The sequence below is a fragment of the Acanthopagrus latus genome, chromosome 8, assembly GCF_904848185.1.
Source record: "Acanthopagrus latus isolate v.2019 chromosome 8, fAcaLat1.1, whole genome shotgun sequence".
NCBI classification, from domain to species: domain Eukaryota; kingdom Metazoa; phylum Chordata; class Actinopteri; order Spariformes; family Sparidae; genus Acanthopagrus; species Acanthopagrus latus.
The window spans coordinates 10,300,738-10,320,360 of record NC_051046.1 but is presented as its reverse complement, the minus strand read 5'-3'; the positions used below and the strand labels follow the sequence as shown (position 1 = coordinate 10,320,360).

The 19,623-nt window shown below is 43.6% G+C and overlaps 1 protein-coding gene across 2 annotated transcripts in view; it reads right to left on the bottom strand.

Annotated features, from left to right (window-relative positions):
- The window catches only part of roraa (RAR-related orphan receptor A, paralog a), a 184,146-nt gene that overhangs the window by 35,383 nt on the left and 129,140 nt on the right, over positions 1-19,623 (bottom strand). The window contains exon 1 of one of the 2 annotated variants that reach the window (XM_037107868.1): positions 5,363-5,492. The exons of the other annotated variant lie outside the window; for it this stretch is intronic. Coding sequence (XP_036963763.1) covers positions 5,363-5,393 — 31 coding nt within the window. The 5' untranslated portion in view covers positions 5,394-5,492. Of the gene's footprint in view, positions 1-5,362; positions 5,493-19,623 lie in introns of those variants that run through there. 2 annotated transcript variants of the gene reach the window in all.

Sequence of the window (19,623 nt, the reverse complement as noted above, 5' to 3'; positions counted from 1 at the left end):
CCAAACCATATTTCTATAGCACGGTTGCTGAGCGAGCGATACTGGTGACAGCCCTTATCAGCGGCTGTCACTGAGCTCCTTTTTAGTCACCCTAGGTCACATTAACACCAGAAAAGTACTCCACTCTCATGTCACCTCTGCTGGGCTGACACAGGAGGAGGATAAAGGTGATAAACCACCACAAACAATACTCCTCTTCTTGCCTGCTGCCGGCATGCTTGCCTAGCAGGGAGATCTGATTACAACTGAGAAGAGAGCAGCTTGGTGTTTCATGGAAAAGCAGGTCAACTGGAGAGTGCTGTCAGAGCTCGGGAGTCACCGGCCTGACGGAGGAGGAGGAAAAGCTATCCGACGTGCCGGCAAAAGGCGAGGGTTTGTCTCCAGCCGTACGGTAGCGGGGCTTTATCCGCTCCACCATTAAGAAAAGAAAGGAGAGGAGAATTGATGGAAGCGAGACGACTGAGCATACGACTCCAGCGGGAGTCGTATTAGCGATGTCTGGTGTTCCTCTTCACCTTCTACCCCCCCCCCCCCCCCAAAAACCCCCCGCCCCGTCTCCCTTTAGCTCACACACAAGAGACGGAGCTGCCCCACTGCCAACACCTAACTCCTTATGTGTTTCTCTGTCCTCAGTGTTTGAGTCAGACAAAACGCAAAATCAATAATGCTTTTTCTCCCCCATTTCCTCTTTGATGCAACTTCAAAAAGCCAATGGACAGTCCTCCAGAGGCCCACAGAGGGGAAAAAAAACAATGGTACGAAACAAGCTCAGAATGAAAGTACAGGGGAGGAAAAAAAAAAAAATTCACCCTTCACTCTCTTAAAACACTGTTAACTTCTGAGCCCCGAGTGGCAAAGCCTATGAGGGTAAAACAGGGCACGTGAGGCCGAAGACATGTTATTTATTCTCATTATTAATCTTAGTGTTTGACATTTTTTTAAATAATCTGAGCAGAGAAGTTCACCCCGAGAGTTTGCAGAGCTGTATTTTAAATGACCAAAAATTCATTGGAATGCAGAGCAAAGGGTTTCTGTGAACAGCCTTTGTACATATTCTACGGCGGAAGCTACAGGAAGAAAGAGAAAAAAAATGAAAGTAAAAATGTTCTTTAACTCCATGGACTGTGGTATATGATTATCTAAGGAGCGCTGACAGAGGAAGTATTCTATCAGCAGCTAAATGCTGCATGACAGGGAGACACTTCAAAGGATCTATAAGTGACTCCTGAAATACAGAGTGAAAGTAAAGTAGGAAATTACCCTTAAGTTAGAGGCATTTGACTAAGCCCAGCTCGGTGTTTTACCTGACTGGGGAGCCAAATCGAGAACCCTGCATGAACCCAGTGCGGATGTTGCAGAATGAACAAAAATCATCTCATGTAGCCTTGATGGTTATCTCGAGCCGCTGCTGTTTGTTGTACCCCGCTGGGTGATTGGGCTCAGGACAGCAGAGTCATTTAACCTTGCCTGCGATTGGACTAATCTGTCAAAACCACGAGGTGTGACTGACAAGACAAGATGACTGACAAGAGCTGTCTGGCACCCTGGTAATGACTCGGATGGAGTAGCAGATTAATGTTTGTACAGTATAAGAACTCAGACGTGGATACAAAGTGACACATAGTGACAATAAATTCCACAGTTATCAATACGATGGCTGGGAAGATTTCAGTTTAAGATTAAGATTAAGACAGATTAAGAATCTCAGTTTTTATTTATTGTATTTCATGGTATTGTCATTACCATCGTTTAGACTTGCTAGAATTATCAATAAAAAATAATCATATTAAACAACACCAACTATTGGAAATTCAAAAACAAAGAACATCAAATTCATAAGTTTGTGCCCATCACGGGTCTCTTCTTCTCACCTCGCACCTCCCCCTCCCCCCAACTTCTATGGAGCCAAATCAAAAATCCATGCTCTCAATGGGCAGTCAATATCTCATTAACCAGTAGCTCCACACACAGGCAGGCAGCCGGGATGTTCGTCTGAGTGTGCACAGCACAGACTGGCACACCTCGCACACATTAATAACCTGTGGGGACGCCATTCGACTTCCTCAGCCAGCCAAGAGGCAAGAGAGAGGGCTGAAGCACACACACACACACACACACACACACACACACCCAACATTTGGCAGAGTCACTCCTGTTTGTCTTGCCACTTTTTTGACTGCAACATGTAAATGATCCTTAAAAAAATATTTTTTAAATGCTCATTTCAGTTGAGGCGAAACTGAGTTTTGTACTATCAATGTCAAGGTTCTGAACTCACTTAAAGTAAAACAAGTTTAATCACAGACTAAAATAAATGCTTTTTTTAAACATCAGATATAAGACTTCTTAAAATATTCCCTCTTTGTAATTGGGTCTTTTATTTTAAACCCTTGCTGGTGACTTGTGCTATATTTACCTTACCCTTAATCTGTGGCGATTTTTCCTTTGGCTCTTCGTGTCCTCAGTCCCTAACTGGATAATAGCCAATCTTGTTAACCTCTGCTTTAATGTGTGAGAGCCTGCAGCACTTGGTAGTGAGCACTTCAATCGGCCACTGATAGAAAGAGACAAAGACTACTGAATCTACAGCAAATATTTACAGCCTTGTTAACATAGCCTTAAAGCGCCTATCACAAGATATTTGGCTTCACCTTCTCTACGGCCCCAGAACATTTTTCACAGTCTAGTACACACTTGTGCTAAATCACATATTTATGTTCAGTCTGCATGCACTCTCGTGGCTTACTGGGCCATGCTATGAACACTGCCGCTACGTATACCTCGCCACAACAATGCTCTTTTTGAAGGGTTAATTATCTGTACTGTAGATGAGATGCACTTTTTTTTCTTTCTCTCTCTTTTTTTTTTTTTTTTTTACCTTTTTTCTGTTGATCCACACATCAAACAACTGTCTTTAATTATGTAATTGGAATTTTCGTCTTAATTGTGCTGAGTAGGCTGGTTAATTTGCATGGGGTAATGAGAGGGATGTTTCCATTACAGGTAATTAGGTACTTGAGAGGCAGTGGTGTGGTAGAGAGGCTGAATAGAGAGGGAGAGGTGGGAAGTGGAAAGGGGGGGGGGGGCAGGGTAGAAACAAAGCCACAGAGACACATAGAGATGTTTGGTATAATACATTAGCATTATTTTGTAGTTTACAGTATGAAAAAACAATTTTTAAAAAGTCACCAAAAAAAAACCAAACAAAAAAAAAAACAGCACGTGCAGCACGAACAATATTAAAATAACAATAAGGAAGTGGATGCCAAGGCAGCGAGTCATTGTGCTGTTCATCCATTTCACTGACCATTTTCAGGCAGAAATTACCACTGCCGTTTAAATTAGTTTCCAATTATACAGCTTGTTCACATTTTAATTTCATTTCTGACATTGTCACAGTAACCTATCATGGAGGGAGCAGCTCCTATCAAACTGAAAGTAGCAATAAGGGGTAAGACAGGGCTAAAAGAAGACATGAGGACAGGCAGACAGGCAGAAACTGGCTTCTGTATGGGTTAATTGCCGATGACAAACAGAAAATGCCTAAAATTAAATCAGAATTAAATTAATTGATGAAGATGGAAAAAAAATGACACTGGGTGAGGAGGAGAGGGAATATCTCTAAATTAATTTGCAGTGTAAACGGCACACTTTTGGGAAAAAAAAAAAAGGATTTAAAAATGCTGGACAGCAAAAAGACACTCGATTGTGTCCCAAAATGTGAGATCTCATAAAGCTCTTCTTTATGAATTGCATACAAAGGACATTGGGTCAAAGGCCATTTTTCATATGGGTCTCATTGGAAATAAGCGCGCACTCTCTCTCAAATTGACACAGTGTCACCAGTAACTGTGAGTCTCACTTTATATATGAATTCCAAAAAAAGGAAATTAAGGCTGTGCTCAGAGTTACCACTTTCACACAAAGAGGAAGAAGACAGTTAACAGCATAGGTGGCAAACTAATGTGGAAACACTCAAATTCAGATAAGCTGCAAGGGTTCCTATCAGAATGACTAATAATTATCGCAATATATACATTTAGTAATAGCACTTTTAATTATATCTATACATGTTAATATACACAAGTCTTTTAAATATGTTCCACTGCATTTTGAATTGACGGTAAATCTGATTTTTAAAACACACAGATGTAAATGTATTTCTGAACAGGTGGGAAAACCAAAAAAACAGGAAGCATCGCATCAAATGATCATTACTGACATTTTGCGTTCAATCCAGACTGACAGCAGCCTGTGCCTCCTCGTGGTTATTGTGTTTGATTGTTTCATGAGTGCGTGTGAGCACGTATGTTTTAAATCCGGCAGCTCACTTCTCTCTATATGGAAGAAAGAGAGTGTATTCATATGGATGTAAAAACACGATCATGTGCGTGTTTTCTGTGTGTGTGCAAGCATGCATGAGCGAAGTGTGTGCCGGGCTGTCTGAATGCACTCTCGCCGTCTGTCTGCGTGGATGTGTGTATGCGCATGTATGCCTGCATGATGGAGGGGGTGGAAGAGCTTGGATTAAGCATACTAGATCAACATCAGAGCGACTGGGAGGACCCAGTCCTGCTCCCATGGCCACACATGTAAACCCGACTAACCAAAAAATAGGTCAGTGGAACACAACACACTCTCACACACAGACAGATATACACACATGCACCAGTATCAACTCAAAGAATCACAGTTTGCCAGTCGCGCCAGTGCCTTGTCGCCCGTCTGCGACCCACGTTCAACACCGCCACGCACATCTTCCCTCGGAACAGACACGTCCTCTGGACTGGAACAACAGGATTAAGAACGGGGCAGAAAGGAAAAGCGACACTTACCCCCCCCCTTCCCTCCCTATACGACCCTTTGCCCCCCTTCCCTGCATGCTACCTCGTATCTACGCCAAAAAAACTTCTGCTCTGGAGCTCGGGAGCTGCTCTTGTCAGAGACGTAGCCCGTGCAAAGATTACGCCGGCTGTGGTTTCCACAGCACCCCACACAACAGTAGCAGTGAGAGAAACACACACTGAGAATAATTTTTAAAAAAGCAAAGCAAAATATCTTTACAAATTTGTATAGGTTAAAGAATTCTACCTCTGTTTCTGGATTTAAAAAAAAAAAGAGTAAATTCTACTCATGCGTGAAAAGAAATATTAATTCACTTGCATGCATTCAGAACTGTATTACTGTATTTCTCCCTCTCCACCTCCCCTCGCTCGCTCTCTCTCTTTCTCTCTCTCTCTCTCTCTCTGTCACACTCATGCCTTGCAAATGAAATGCAAAGAGTTGGCAGGCTATGAATAGCGGAGCCGTACTTCCCTACTTGTTACTCAGGGTGCAGGATCAGCATGCATTTTGCTCTTACCTTTCATAGCTGAAATCACAAAATACATCATTAAGCTTCGAGTCCATAAGAGAACAACTATCACCAGCGCAAAGCCCTCCACTGCTGTCTCAGCAGCAGCTGGCCAGCACAGCTCTGTCTCTCAGCCTCCGAGCATGACCACACCAGAATCCATGTGACTGTGACATCAGTGTTCATGTCTGACTGCTCCCCACCCACTAGCCTTTGATTGGCACAGCATGCAGCCAGTAGGGGCGCTGAGAGCTCAGGCAGGGAAGCTGGCCCTCTTCCCACTGATTGCAGTCAGAGCCTTGTATACCGGCTTGCTAGACACAGCACACTCGCCGCTATCTTCTGTGGCTTATCTTTATAGTGCATAAGGATAAAGTGAGAACCAGTTTGAGCAGACACCACTTTTTCATGCTCGTGTTCTGCGCCCCTTCTACCCTCTTGGTTTTTTCTATAAAAAATAAAAAAATGGTGCAATGTCAAGGATAAGAAAAAAGAGTCAAAGAGGGGATAAAAGGCTAGATGAGGATGAGAGAGGAAAGGGGGGAGGGGGGTAGCAGAGGAAACAACAGATAGAGAAAGCAACAAAAAAAAGGAGAAGTGGAGAGTCTGGATAAAAAGGGATCTGTAATTTTTCAGTGGCTCAAAGATCGAAGCGCTCCGCTCCTTCTCCTCCTCCCTGTCTGTAGATATGAGTGATCAGTGTGAGGCCAGATGTCTGCGAGCAGCGGTGGGCCCTACACAGAGAGAAGATGAGTGGAGCCTCAGCTTCTTCCCCTGACCTCTCAGAGGACCCGCATGCCCTGCTCTCTCTCTCTCTCTCTCTCTCTCTCTCACTCACACACACACACACACACACACACACACACACACACACACGACAGCTCTCACACACTCTTTCTGACAGGTGAAGAAGGGGAGATAGTGACGGAAGGGTTTGGATGATCCCCTCCACCCCACAGCGACTGGGCGATGAGTTTCTTGCTATCATTTCTCCCTCTCTCCCTCCCGTGCCCCTCGCTCTCGCCCCCTGCTTCCCATTCCAGTCCCTACCTCCCTCTCTCTCTCTCTCCCTCTCTCTGTCTCTCCTCCCCCTCTCCTCGCTCATCCTCTCTCATATGATAATCTGTTCTGACTCCTAACCAGCTGCCTCTCTCTGATACAATATTCTGGTTTTAGTGCAATCCAGCCTTGGCCAATAACCACATTGCATTTGGCTTCTCCATGAATAAGCTGGCGCTCAAATCATCTACAAGACAAACATCATACAGCCTCCGTTTCAGGCTGCAATATCTGATATCTAGGAGTTAAAGGGTGAAAAAAAAAAAAAAAAAGATTTGCATCACCAATATTTTAAATTTGGATATTTTAAAGGTGCATTTGGAATTCTCTACAGTTGTTTAATATTAATACCATGACAGCAGCACTGTATCTTTGCCACGGCACGATGTTCGGCAACAATTTTATACCAACAGCGTGATAGTATGATAGGCTTTTATTATTTATTTATTCCTGTCTCGCACGCAAAATATCTATATCCATCTGATGCCTTCCATTGTGTTCAGTTCATTGAATAAAGGTACCTCGAACCACATATAAAATGGAAATGAGGACTCAGCAACTTGCAACATAAATCTTCCCATGACAATGTTTCATTAGGATCTCTATGATCCATTAGAGACACTAAACACATTAACTCACGTTGTGTCAACACTGGTCTCTTATTGCACACTGTCTAATGAACAAAATATCATTCAGAGGCTGATAGCATCAAATGGAGCGTGCATGGGATACAAACTATGCGCAGACAGGCCCTGGTAAACTATTCAAAACAACGTTATGTCAGAGACGGCACAGTCGTCTCATTTAGATGTTTGGCATCGTCCCACAAGATCTTAAAAGTTCACCAGATGAGTCAGGGCCAGGGCCCACGCAGGAACATGTTTAACTGCCACTATCTGTGGTCGTCTCTCTGAAACTGACTGCAGCCTCATTCTCCCTACAACCAAATGGTGGCTTGACACACTGTGGTGTAACACTGAGCAATGGTTAAGGGAAAAGCAAAACAAAAACGTGATAGCAGGGGTTGAGTCTGCCGGGTGGTTATCCAAGAAAATCTGAGAGGAGGATAACATCCATATTACCATCTGAGCGTCAGGGGAGGGGGTGGAAGGAGGGAATGTTTTGTCTGCTTACAATCTCTATGTGGCAAATAAGTGCAGATCTCAGGTAACTTCCCTACAAGCTAACAACAAACAAATACTGACTACTTCTAAAGATAAAAAGTGAAAACTACAAAATTTTCACCAAATCGTTTTCGGTGCAGAAAGAAAAGCTGCTCGACTCTTTGCATTTAAAGACAAGAACACACAGAACCACAGGTCTCACACGACTTTCACTGTCTTCTAACTTGTCTCATCAGCTCCTACTAAATATTTACGTGGCCTTATGTTTAAAACACATTTTTCTCATACTGCCCATTGCTGCAGTCTCTTTAAGGCTCTCCTCCTGAAAAGCCCAGTCTCCCCTGATTGGTCAGCTCTCACAGGCCCGAGCAGGCATCACTGGATGTCCACATTAGCTCTGCTTTTGTTTTTCGCAACCACCGCACTAGCTGCTTACTACCGACAGTCCTTGTTGTGTTGATCATCACAGAGTAACGTGGTAACTTCCCGGGGACAGAGACGTTGTGACTGACATTTTTTCACAGGAAGCATGAACCACAGCCGTGGTTCAGATCAGGTGGGGGAATTTTGTTGCCGTCATTCCCCATGTCTCTCCCCCTTGATTTCCTGTCACCTCTCCACTGTTGCTATGCAATGAAGCCATAAACTGATAAGATTTGATCAATTTCACATCAGAGGTTAAAAGTTAAAATAAATCACTAGTAAGGATAATACATTTTTTTTATGTCACTTTCCTTTAATTGGACTTTGAGTAACCTTTGATGTACAGTAAGGAAAATGAGTCATCACATAAACTGTAGCCACAAGAACTTGATGTTTTCAATACTGAGAGCACAAGAAGCTCCATTCATCTTCATTTTATTGATCTGGAAGCAAAGCAAGACGCTACAACAGGTGAAGTGTAAAGAAATATATTTTGTCGAAATTTTGGTGAGGTGGCCCTTTAGGAAAAACCTAAACTAATAAAAAAAACTTTGCTATTGTTGTATGCGTTTTGCTTCAAAACAGACATATTGCCTCTGACTGTATATAATTGTCCTTAAAAGCCCAGGCCTCCCCAAGGAGAAATGTTTCCTGCAAAGCTGCTTCATTTGCTCTTCATCACACCCTCCCCTGACTGCTCCTCATTACCAGTGACAGTGTGCCAATACCAATGCTAATACTTGTTCATTAGGGCATTGATCAAGCCACAAAGACACTGATGGTCAAATGTCTTTTAGTATCAATGTGGAGATCACTGATGTGTGACCATCAGTAGAATCATTTTAGCCAATAACGTATTTTTACCCCCGAGTATGGAGCAGAAATCGTGACAGTGTAGTTGACTCCGGCTGCGACTGAGCGGAAACCAGCCACAACACACTAAATTTGAGCATTTAGACGGGCCCGGTCATGTGTTTCGCACTCGTCTTGGATTAATTGAAGCAAACGTATTTACTGTAAACAAGCCCTGTGGAATGGAATTCAATTGAGATGTGGTGCAGAGCATCCACTGGTGCCCCAGGAGGAGAGGAGACGACCAGAGCTGATAATGGCCTCATTAGCAGTCTGTCAGTAGCCATTCCACGCACATACTCACCATGCAGCTGATCCACGTTAACTCTTACAGCTCTGGACTGGCCTAAAAAAAAGAAAAGGAAAAAAAAAAAAACCCTGTCGTCCCGTGCGCTGTTGCACTCTGACCCCAGCTGGATTAACAGTTATGGGCTTCCTCATTTTTTGTTGTGCCGTACTTTAGAGAGTCGATGCTCATTTTCCACCACGGAGCCACCCGGGCGTTTTTGGAACGGCACCACCAGCCTGAAGCGGCGGCGGAATTAACAAGCTTCAACAGGCACTCCATGAAAACAATACAGATCAATTTAATATAGATGCCAAGGAGTGGAGGGCATAATATTAGAACCATAACAGCACCGGCCCACACCACACAATCATAAACCAATTTAGGGCCATTCCAGGCAATTTCCTGGGGGCTTCCACTTGTGGGAAGACTTCAATAAATCACACAGACAACAAAGGGAATATCTATTTCAGTGAAAATAGAGGACACTATTGGGCTATGTCCAGAGAAGTGGGGAGGGTTGCATTTAAAGACAAGTTTAAATAAGAGCAGCGAGAGTTGAAAAAACATACTACATGCCGCCGCTATGTGCTGGTTTTTATCGTATAATGCGTAGCTACAGGAAATGTTGTTAACTCATTACGGCTAACGGATTTTCCACGGAGAAGAACAACGCGTCTAGTCTGGCGAGGTGGCAGCTGTAGGTAAGTCTCGTGTTTTCTTTACAATCTTACGCTGATCAGATGACTGTATATTACAGACTGTATACACTGGCCTTCATCCTTTATATGCACAGCAGCCCCGGGGCCAGCTCAGCACTATTCTCTCTGTCTCAGTCTGTCACTCAATACAAATACACACAAGCACAATATTTATAGAACAGCGGGGTCAAAAGGAAGAGATATGAAAGCGCGTCATTCCTACATAGGTGAAGTGTACACCTGTCAACTGTCATGTAATCAGAATCAACAAGACAGTGCTTATGGTGGAATGGCTGACAAGGCTATAGCCTCTTGTTTTATTGCCACGGTTATTTATAGAGCTAAATTTAAATCGTTTTTACTCGAACAAACACAAAAATAAGAGCCTCTGGTATTTCCAAAATCAATTGAATTGTCAGATGTTTTTGTCGAGTGCTGTGTCACCATGGCAGCAAAGCCAATTTGTCCTGCGTGGACCGACCAAGTTTTTCGCGTTGTTTAAAGCAGACTTCACATTAAATGACCCCCTCGCGGTAATAAGTGGGGTGGTGACAAGAGGCTGTGAACAATACGATGAGCGCTACACTACTTCAATGAAAAACATCAAACGCCCTCAGCTGCTTTTTTCAGTCGCTATTTTGTTTAGTGGCAGTTTAGTCGCTGCTGTTATTTCTCTGCTAGATTTAAACTAAGTGGATTGCCTGGCCATTTCTTTTCTGTCTCTGGGCACTTCAGAGGCAACAAAAGTGTTTACCCGCTGCCCGCCGGAGCCGGATGCTCAATTGATTGATACACCCTCGCAAAAAAAATATACATCCCACAAAGGCTGTCATTTCAAGTGGCCAGAGTGAATCAGTTTATTCATTTGTTTAAACAGATGAGAAAGGGCAGTAGTAAGGAGAAGATCATCAGCACTGCTGGAGTGCTATCACATATCTCAGGGAGCAAATTTTTTCAATAGATCAATAGAAATCAGATCCGACAATGAATTGCACTGCATCTCTTTTGTGCGAAGCCGCCTTTGGGAGCAGAAAAGGAAAGGGATAGGAGGATAGAGAGAGAAGGAGCGAAAGGGAACGAGGAGGGGAGATTATCGCAGGCATGGCAGCCTGTGTGAGAGGCTTAGCCTGGCTAGGCAGGGAGGTGGAACCCTGTGAATTCTAATGAACTGGCAAGACTCCCCCAAAACCAGCTCCATCTCCGTGGCATGAGGACGACAGGAGGGAAAGGAGGAGGTGATTAGGAAGGCGCAGCCCCTCCACGGCAAACCAAACAGAGCAGGTCATTCTCCCTGTGATAATTATGGCTATAACCAGGCATGAGGGATTGGTAATGGACCTGCTTATTCTTCATGCCCTGCAAAGGCGACCACTGAGCCTGTCAAGGGGAAAAGCATGATGATGTGTTTTTTTTTTTTTCTTCCTGTTGGTTGGGTGACTCTGGTAAGACTTGCAGTGGCTGTTGGAAAAGGGCAGCGGGGGAACTTGGCCTTTGAGGGGGAAGTTAACGAATGAACTTCATTATTGAGGAGCATACCAGGGAGACCCCCCGGAGTGTGTGATGTATTACCGAGCGTCAAACTTACACACTCCCCCAACATCACCAATATAGCCCGACATCAGCTCTGGGGGGAGGTAGGCGTGTAAACTAAAATAGTTAACCTTCTGGCTTAAGGCAAGAAGAAAAGAAGAAAACAGAGACACAAAGGGTGATGTACAAGATTTCCGTAGATACATCGGTTTCCAGCCAGAGAAAAACTATTTCAAAACCTCTAAATTATAAAAAAATTTCCACCGCTTTTAACCTGAACAATTTCACCATTATTCCCTCTATTGAAACACCAAAGTGAATAATGAGGCAAAGCCTTTTTCCTCTGACTGCTCGGTGCGGAGACCCTCAGAAGAAAACTGTTTCAGCTTAAACTAACACATATTTAATGTTCTCTCTGTGACTTCAGGTAATGCAGTTGGTCCGGTGAGGCGGTCCACATCAACGCAATGTAGATTACTCTCATTTATTAAAAAGGAGCTCTGTTCAAGCATGAAAGTAACTTTTCCTAAGTTCTATGAGCTTTATAAATACAAGTGACCCACAAGAGGGACTAATGTTTTCCTCAAGATTGAGGGAGATCTTCAGGCTATGCGCGACGTGCACCACTTAGCCTCCCCCCCCTTCCCCTCTTCCACCGGGCCTGGACGGTAGTTTCTCTACAGTGGACGCGACGAAGGAGCTCTTTTACCGAGCGCACTCTCAACACTTTTACTCTTGACTTATGAGGATGCCATGGGTGCAGGGGAGTGATTCATCACTGGGTGTGCTCCTCTTGCACCCTCACACATTAGTAATGTGGTCCGCTGAGGAGGAGTCCTGTCATCAGTCTGTACCTGGACCCTCTGAACAAGGTAGGTCAACAGGAGGCAGCAGCGGCTGGCCCACTTTTAGTCTTTCACAGCACCTTTAAGTTTCCTCCAGCTCCGCCACAGCTGAGCCTGACGGACACACTAAGACCAGCCTGGTCAAGGGGAGACACTGCCTCGGTGCTGGAGCCCGTGCACTCGCTGTATCTGTTGACTCAGTGAAGCTCATCCTCCCAGTGCTCGAGTACAGCGGGCCAAATTAAACGTGATGAGAGGTAAAAAGCAAGGGGGGCGGATAGTATTCTCAGCAGCGCTCACAGATACATCATATTTTCATCATCATCGGGATATGAAAATGCATAATACACACATGGAGCCTGCCTGGAATGCAACGAATAAGAAAAAATCACTTTTTCCTTCTTTACATGTGCCGAACATTCCCACTGAGCATGCAAACATTTGACCTATCAGATGAAGCCCTGGACGCATGTGCCATGTATTACCACTCTTCAGCCAGTCAAATGATTGGCCGTCAGCTCCCCTCATAGAAAAATGGTGTCACTTTGGCGGCGACCGTGAGGACAGCTACCACGACGGGCCGAGAGGTGAGAGGAGAGCTGATATAGGCATTTCAAAATTCATCATCACATCGTAATTGCACTATTGATTATCACAACTCAGTCTTACATTAAAATAATGTAATAGCTACTTTGGTCCACTGAGGAAAATGTAGTACTTTCACAGTTATGTCTCTAAAATTGTGAGCTATTCTTTTCTGCCAATTTGTCTTTATTGTCCTGCACCCATGTCACTAGACTGGCATGTTTATCTCTATTAAGCAAACAAACAGAAAATTATTTCCACAATCATCGTGCAGTTAATGTGTACAATCTCGACATGCACGATGCGTGTTGGAATTGGGACTGATATTGGGAAGATTAGATTGGCTTCAATGTCCAGATCACTTCCTGGAGCAAAATGTCCTTGTGATGGCATATTTCTTCCATTTGATGCAGGATTAAGATGGTGTGTTGTGGGTATCAATTGTATCTTAGACCCATAATAATGAAACAAAGTAGTTTTTGTTCTGTCGACCACTGTAGTATTACACATTTTCATGTAACACTGGGTTAGTTAATGCACATCACACGTTTCCCTCGTGTCGTGCCTAATCCTCATTCAAACTATTACAATGTAAAAGAAAAACAGAAAAAAAAAAACACCAAACAAACAAGAGATGATTCATAGTTTTGGATGGAAAGTTCCCAGACTTATCCATCTGAAACTGCCTGCGGGAATTTCATCACAAGACTCCCTCGTCTTCTGCAACACAGCCGACACAAAATAAGTGGCAAACACATGATCGTCTGTTCTTTCACAAAATACAGAGCCACTTTAAGTCAGCGTAAGCCTTTGACCTTAACATTGCAGGTAATGCACATTTAAATACCTACCTCAGTATTCATGTTTGTCATTTTACTTGTGAAGATTAGGTGTAAAAAGGCTATTTGAAACCAAAACACAGGATTAAGGGATAATGCTGCTCTGTGTCTTGTGAGTCGACCTTGATTCTGTAATCCAGCACAATACTGGAGAACAGCATATTTCTCTCTCTTGTACGTTCAATACTCTCACTGTGGAACTGCTCATTCTGATGTAATGGCAAAAAAAAAAGAAAAAAAAAAAGAAAAACATAATGGCACCACGCTGAAAGAGAATGTAATCTGAATTAAAGGGGACTTCATTGAAATATCTGTGTAACAGAACTGGAAATGGCATTACACTATTTGTAAAAAAGGAAAAACACTAACAGTACCTTTTCACTGATTAGATATTTACAAAAAAAAAAAAGAAAAAAAAAAGGAGGCTGCATGAAAGCGAGAGCTGACAGGAAGAAAGCATGGAGACAGCGGAAAAAACAAACATAAGTGAATTGATTTGAATTACGCCGACCTGCACTTTAATGACCGTGTTGAGAAATGAACTTGATCTTTAGAGTGAACCAACCTGCACTCAGCCGTGGCGCTATTAAGGACCGTGCCACTTAATCAGAGAGGACGCCAATTTAGCAAGGAGCTAACTATGCAGGAGGGACCCTCCGTGGCAGCAAACAGAGCATTGTGTCACCTGACTGGAGCAGGTACGTATACATGCTCTCCTCTCTCTTCTCCCAGTCTGCCTTATTTTCCTGACTCCATATCTCCTTTCCTGTTTTTTTTTTTTTTCCCCTTTTCTTTTCTTCCCCCTGCCGCAGACACAGTAGAATGAAAACCTGCCTTTGATGTCTGGGATCCTATAATGCTGAGCAGTAGAAATCCGCATGCCTGTTATCTGTAGAATCTTAATGATGACGGCTAACTTCACAATGGGTTAACCACAGCTCTCTGTTCTCGCGCTGCACGCCCACAGAAACACAAATTAATAGCAACGGAGGAAAAAAAAAAAAAAACAGCATTTCTCTAATAAAGCAGATTCAACAAAATGTGCACAATGCGATCAGCACAAATGTCAATGTATAATGTCACCGAGTGCTTTTGTGAGCACTTCTGCTTTCTTCTCTGCGGGTGTAACTTTTTTTCCCACCCACAGTTTCTGAACAAAATGACATTATTTGTCGGAACCACATGATACTCACTTCAAACTTATCTAATTGAGTTTCAATAAACATTTGACGCTCGGTATGCAAACAGTCTGGTTTGTTGTGTTTTGTCCCAACACATTTCTCTCTTCTTTGATGCACACTGTGAAGATTATTATTGATTTCGAAACGGTGCTTACAAGATATTTCAAAAGAATTTTATTATAGGGGACATCTCACTCGTTGCATGGTTTATTCAACAACATTCCACTGAATAATTCAGGAATTGAATTATATATGTTAATTTTACTCGCCTTTATTCATGCATGATATTGCATCAGAATTTTCGTTTCCTAAAAAAAAAAAAAAAAAAAATCCATGGAATATTTCTGACAATAGATGTTTTTTTTTAAATCTTTTTTGCTCTGCTTAAGTTTCATATCATTTCTGTCAAAGTGCACTCCAGTGAGAAGTGAAGACGATCGATATCAGTAACATGCTGGTCAGAGTGATAAGCTCCGAGCACGAGAGGACAGTGGATGTATACGGCTGCGACTGAGAGACTTGATGAAGGCACAAGGACATTTAATTATGGCCCCCATCTCAGAGCTCCCCCATCAGCATCAGTCAGGATCATATCTGGAGGAGCTCCATGACCTCCGCCTCTGTCGCCCTCCATGAATCAAACCTTTCATTACATGCTGACACTCTTGTCCTGCGCTGAACGTGTGTACACCATGGGAAAGTGATGAGGCATCGGAATCCTGATGAGTGACGGATAACCTGCGCTTGTGCAAACGCTGGCTTGACTGCGTGCCGCCGGCGAGCGCGAGGCCGCCCGTGCCCTCCCGGCCATGCCAAGTGCTTCGGCTGGCAGACGCCACCATCTCAGCACGGCCCTCGCTCCCTGGCCCCTCTCACCTGAGGTGGCAGACAGCCGGCAGGAGAGAAATCGCCCGCAGCAGATGGGGCCACTTACTTTGGCCGGGCACATCCAAGCATTGTTTCCTTGTCACATGTCACTTACTCTTGTTTTTCTGGTCTGACAACACTTCCAGACAGGGCCTTTCAGTTTTGGGTGAGACACAAAAAGGGAAGGGGTGAGGAAAAGCTGACGTGGCCTCTCTTCTCTGAAAGGGCCGGCACTGAGAGAAGAACCAGATTAAGAGCCAACAAAAGCAGAGCGCCCCCACAAAAAAAGCTGCCTGTGCACCCCTATGGTTTCCCTCAACACTCTCGTCCATATAAAACACCCTGGGCCCCCAAGGAGACGATAAAAAGAAGCGTCCCTACCCATAGAAACGTATGCAAAGAAAGTGCATGTACAAAGGCCATTTGCAATTTTACAAAATGGCAGACATAATGCTTTTACTGAAAAATGAGGGCCTGCCATATTGTGTTGGAGGGGAGAAAGTATGGCAGCCGAGGAAAAATGGAGAAAAATCATGCTGGCCTGGTTTACGACAAATAGATAGCTCTATTGATTTCCCTTTTACAGTGACTGTCCATCCCTCACTGTTGTGATTACACTGACCTATTTCAGAAAAAAAAATAAAAAAATAGCCGTCTATTATAGATTAAACCAAAACGTCCAAAAAGAAAATACTCTTTCTGTGGAACAAACAAATAGAGTAAGATGAAACATAACCTACAGTACAGAGGGAGAAAAAGATTGTGTCAATTTAAGCGTTCAATGTTGCTCTGGGAGAAGAGGAAACAGCGAGTTTCTCGTACCATGCTGAGAATCAAATAACTTTTCCACAGAAGGAGCGGCTGTACTTAGAGGGCCCTGCGTTGTCAATTCTAACCCTAACAAAAAGGCACCAACATTAAAATGATTGCAAATATTGCTCGGCATTTAAACATAATAATGCCACATTTACAAAACTCGGAATAATGTTTGGGGAGAACAACGTATAACATATTGGATAATAATCTAAAGTACTGTATGTGCTTACTGTATTGTATTTCTTACTCTAACACACTACAGCGCTGTTCAGCGTTGTGTGCTTTGTGCTGATGATTCCTCTGCGTCTGTGTGTATTGCTCTGTGTGTGTGTGTGTGTGTGTGTGTGTGTGTGTGTGTGCGTGTGTGTGCGCTCTCGTCCTGCTCCACTATGTCTGTGCTGAGCGTCTCACTAGACTATCTCTCTGCGCGTAGCTCAGGGGACTCTGGCTGGCTGATCTTCATTATCAGCCCTAGCTTAACAATGTACTGGATGCACTTCCCACATGAGTGCAACTAACAAATCCCCACAGAGCTGAATCAAGGCAACAATGTGATGAAATACCTTCAAACAACCACTGAGCATGGAACACTGAGCTATGCAGAGACAACTCACACTCGCCCCGGGCGATTCCACAGGAGTGCGCCTGTTGCCAAGCAAAATTAGACAGCAACTGGGACATATTATTCTCCTAAATTGGCAATGTACAGCCCTATTAAGGGCCATAAATCTCATGTTTGATTAACTGAAAACACCTCAACACACAGAGCCAATGCATTAGCATTCCACAACTCAGATATCCAAGCGGGTGCTGCCTTGTCATTTGCAAGTAAAGCAGATGCTTTACAGAGGTGAAAGCTGTCATTGTGCAGTGTGAACAGAGAGAGCATTATTGGGATTAATAATGCTGTCAGCATACTTCTACAAACATACACCAGACTACCTTTATGAGAGAAATTTCACATGCGCAAAGGCATGAAATCTACAATCTCGGGCTTCATTACTTCGAGAGAGTCTCAATGACTGATGACTAATTTCGCTGCGGCTCCAAACTGTGTCTTTCTGAGGCAGGATGTGCAGAAGAATCCAAATCATCTGGTTCCTTTAAAACAGATTGGCTGTACTATTACTATGTGAGTGCACATCTCTTGACGAGAGAAACTCAATACAAGCCGCTAGCAAATAAATGAAGACGCAGGAGCGAGGCCATGTTTCTCAATCAGTGTAAGGAGTCTGTCACCACAATGGAGATAAATACAGGGTGAAAAATCTGGGAATCTCCTCAACGCATCTGTAAGACTGAAGAGAAGAAGCCTCGACCGTCTGCTTTTCTCTTTTTCCTGGAGTTACATTTGTACTACTGCCTCCCTCTGGCGACTCTATTCCCAGTCTAAACTCACACAGCACATAAAGTACACAGGAATACGGGGGGGTGGCAGAATGACATAAACAACTGTGAGGTATAATATAATCAGATTAATGAACAATGCACAAATGGTGCTTGAAAGTCTCTGGTGATGTTGACATTTACCAGCTTATGTTGCTGCAACAGCCTTCTGTTATTTTGTCAATTTATACTGTATGTTTTGTGTAATTAAATAAGGTGTTAAAAAAAGTAATTACTGACAATTGTTTTAATTGTTGAGTAATAACAACTGTCAATTTTATTTTGATTGGTAAGTTTTTGGCTTATCAAGTGTTGGAAAAAATGGTAAAAACAGGTTAACCGGTGTTCCCTAAATCCCAAGATGTTGTCCTCAAATGTCTTGTTTTGTACACAACCCAAAGATATTCAGTTTACAGTCACTGAGAAGTAAAGAAACCAGAAAATATTCTTATTTAAGAAGCTTTTCAAAACAGTTGGTGTTTAATTCAAACGTTGACCACTAACTGATTATTCATCGCAGCTCTGAAGCTAATGTAAGCCTTTTTCCTGTAACATAGTCTGAACATCGGTCATATAATCAGTTTACTGTACATCTACAGCTGCAAGAGAGAGAGCATTAGCGCTAGGTAATCAGGAGATCTGCTCTGTTAGAGGAAGAGCATCCTGGCTACACGACCTGTGTGTGTGTGTGCGTGCGTGTGTGTGTGTACGTGTTAGCCAGTTCTCTGCTATTCGAGCTGTGAGATGGAGCCCCAGACTGCTGATGGTAGATTAGAGGTGAGACGTCTAATCTCAGTGTAATCAGCTGCTGCATCTGATCCTCCGCTCCACACCATCTCTCTCAACAGGTCCAAACAGAAACTCATCTCACAGCAACACGGCCTTCGCCGAGCTAGGAGCCGCTGATGGCGTGTATCTGATGTCCACCATCTAAGTATATATATATAAAAAATAACTACAGTAAATAAAACCCTGATATTTTTCTGTCATCTCTGTTTGAAACAGGCTGTTTAAAGGATACGCCAACTGCTACTGAAAGTCCACATAACAGAGAATACATAAAACTGTCAAGGGAAATGTACAGGAAAACCACAGCTGACTTCTTGCTGAGAATTACAGCCTTGTGGTAAAAGAAAGTGCTGGCGTGGGGGCCGCCCCTTATGGTGAATGAAGAAAAAAGGGGGAGAGAAGTGAGGGCTCTGCCTCAAGACAGTAAATCTACCTAAGACCTTTATAACAGCCAGAATGAGGAAGAGGACATCACAGTCACTGGCATGATGACATAAGAATCTGTTTTCATCTAGAATACTTCACCTTCTGATGGCTCAATGATTAGTCCAGTCGGGGGGATGGAAGAGGGGAAGTAAAGGAAAAGAAAGATGGGAGAGGAGAGAAGAGTAGAGTAGAGGAGAGGAGAGTAGAGGAGAGGAGGGTAGAGTAGAGGAGAGGAGAGTAGAGGAGAGGAGAGGAGAGGAGAGTAGAGGAGAGGAGAGGAGAGGAGAGGAGAGGAGAGGAGAGGAGAGGAGAGTAGAGGAGAGGAGAGGAGAGGAGAGGAGTCTGCCAGTGAACAGCTGCCCCTGTAATTTATATTGATGAGGGGACAGGCATGGCAGGGAGCTTCCAGCAGTTTGATCACTCAGGCAGAGTGGGGAGTTAGTCAGAGACACGGCCCATCCCTGTGGTCTGAGTTGGACTCGGTAGACCTCCTAAAACACACACACACTCACTTGCACACACATACACACAAGCAAGACTGCCAAGCTCACATTACGAGCG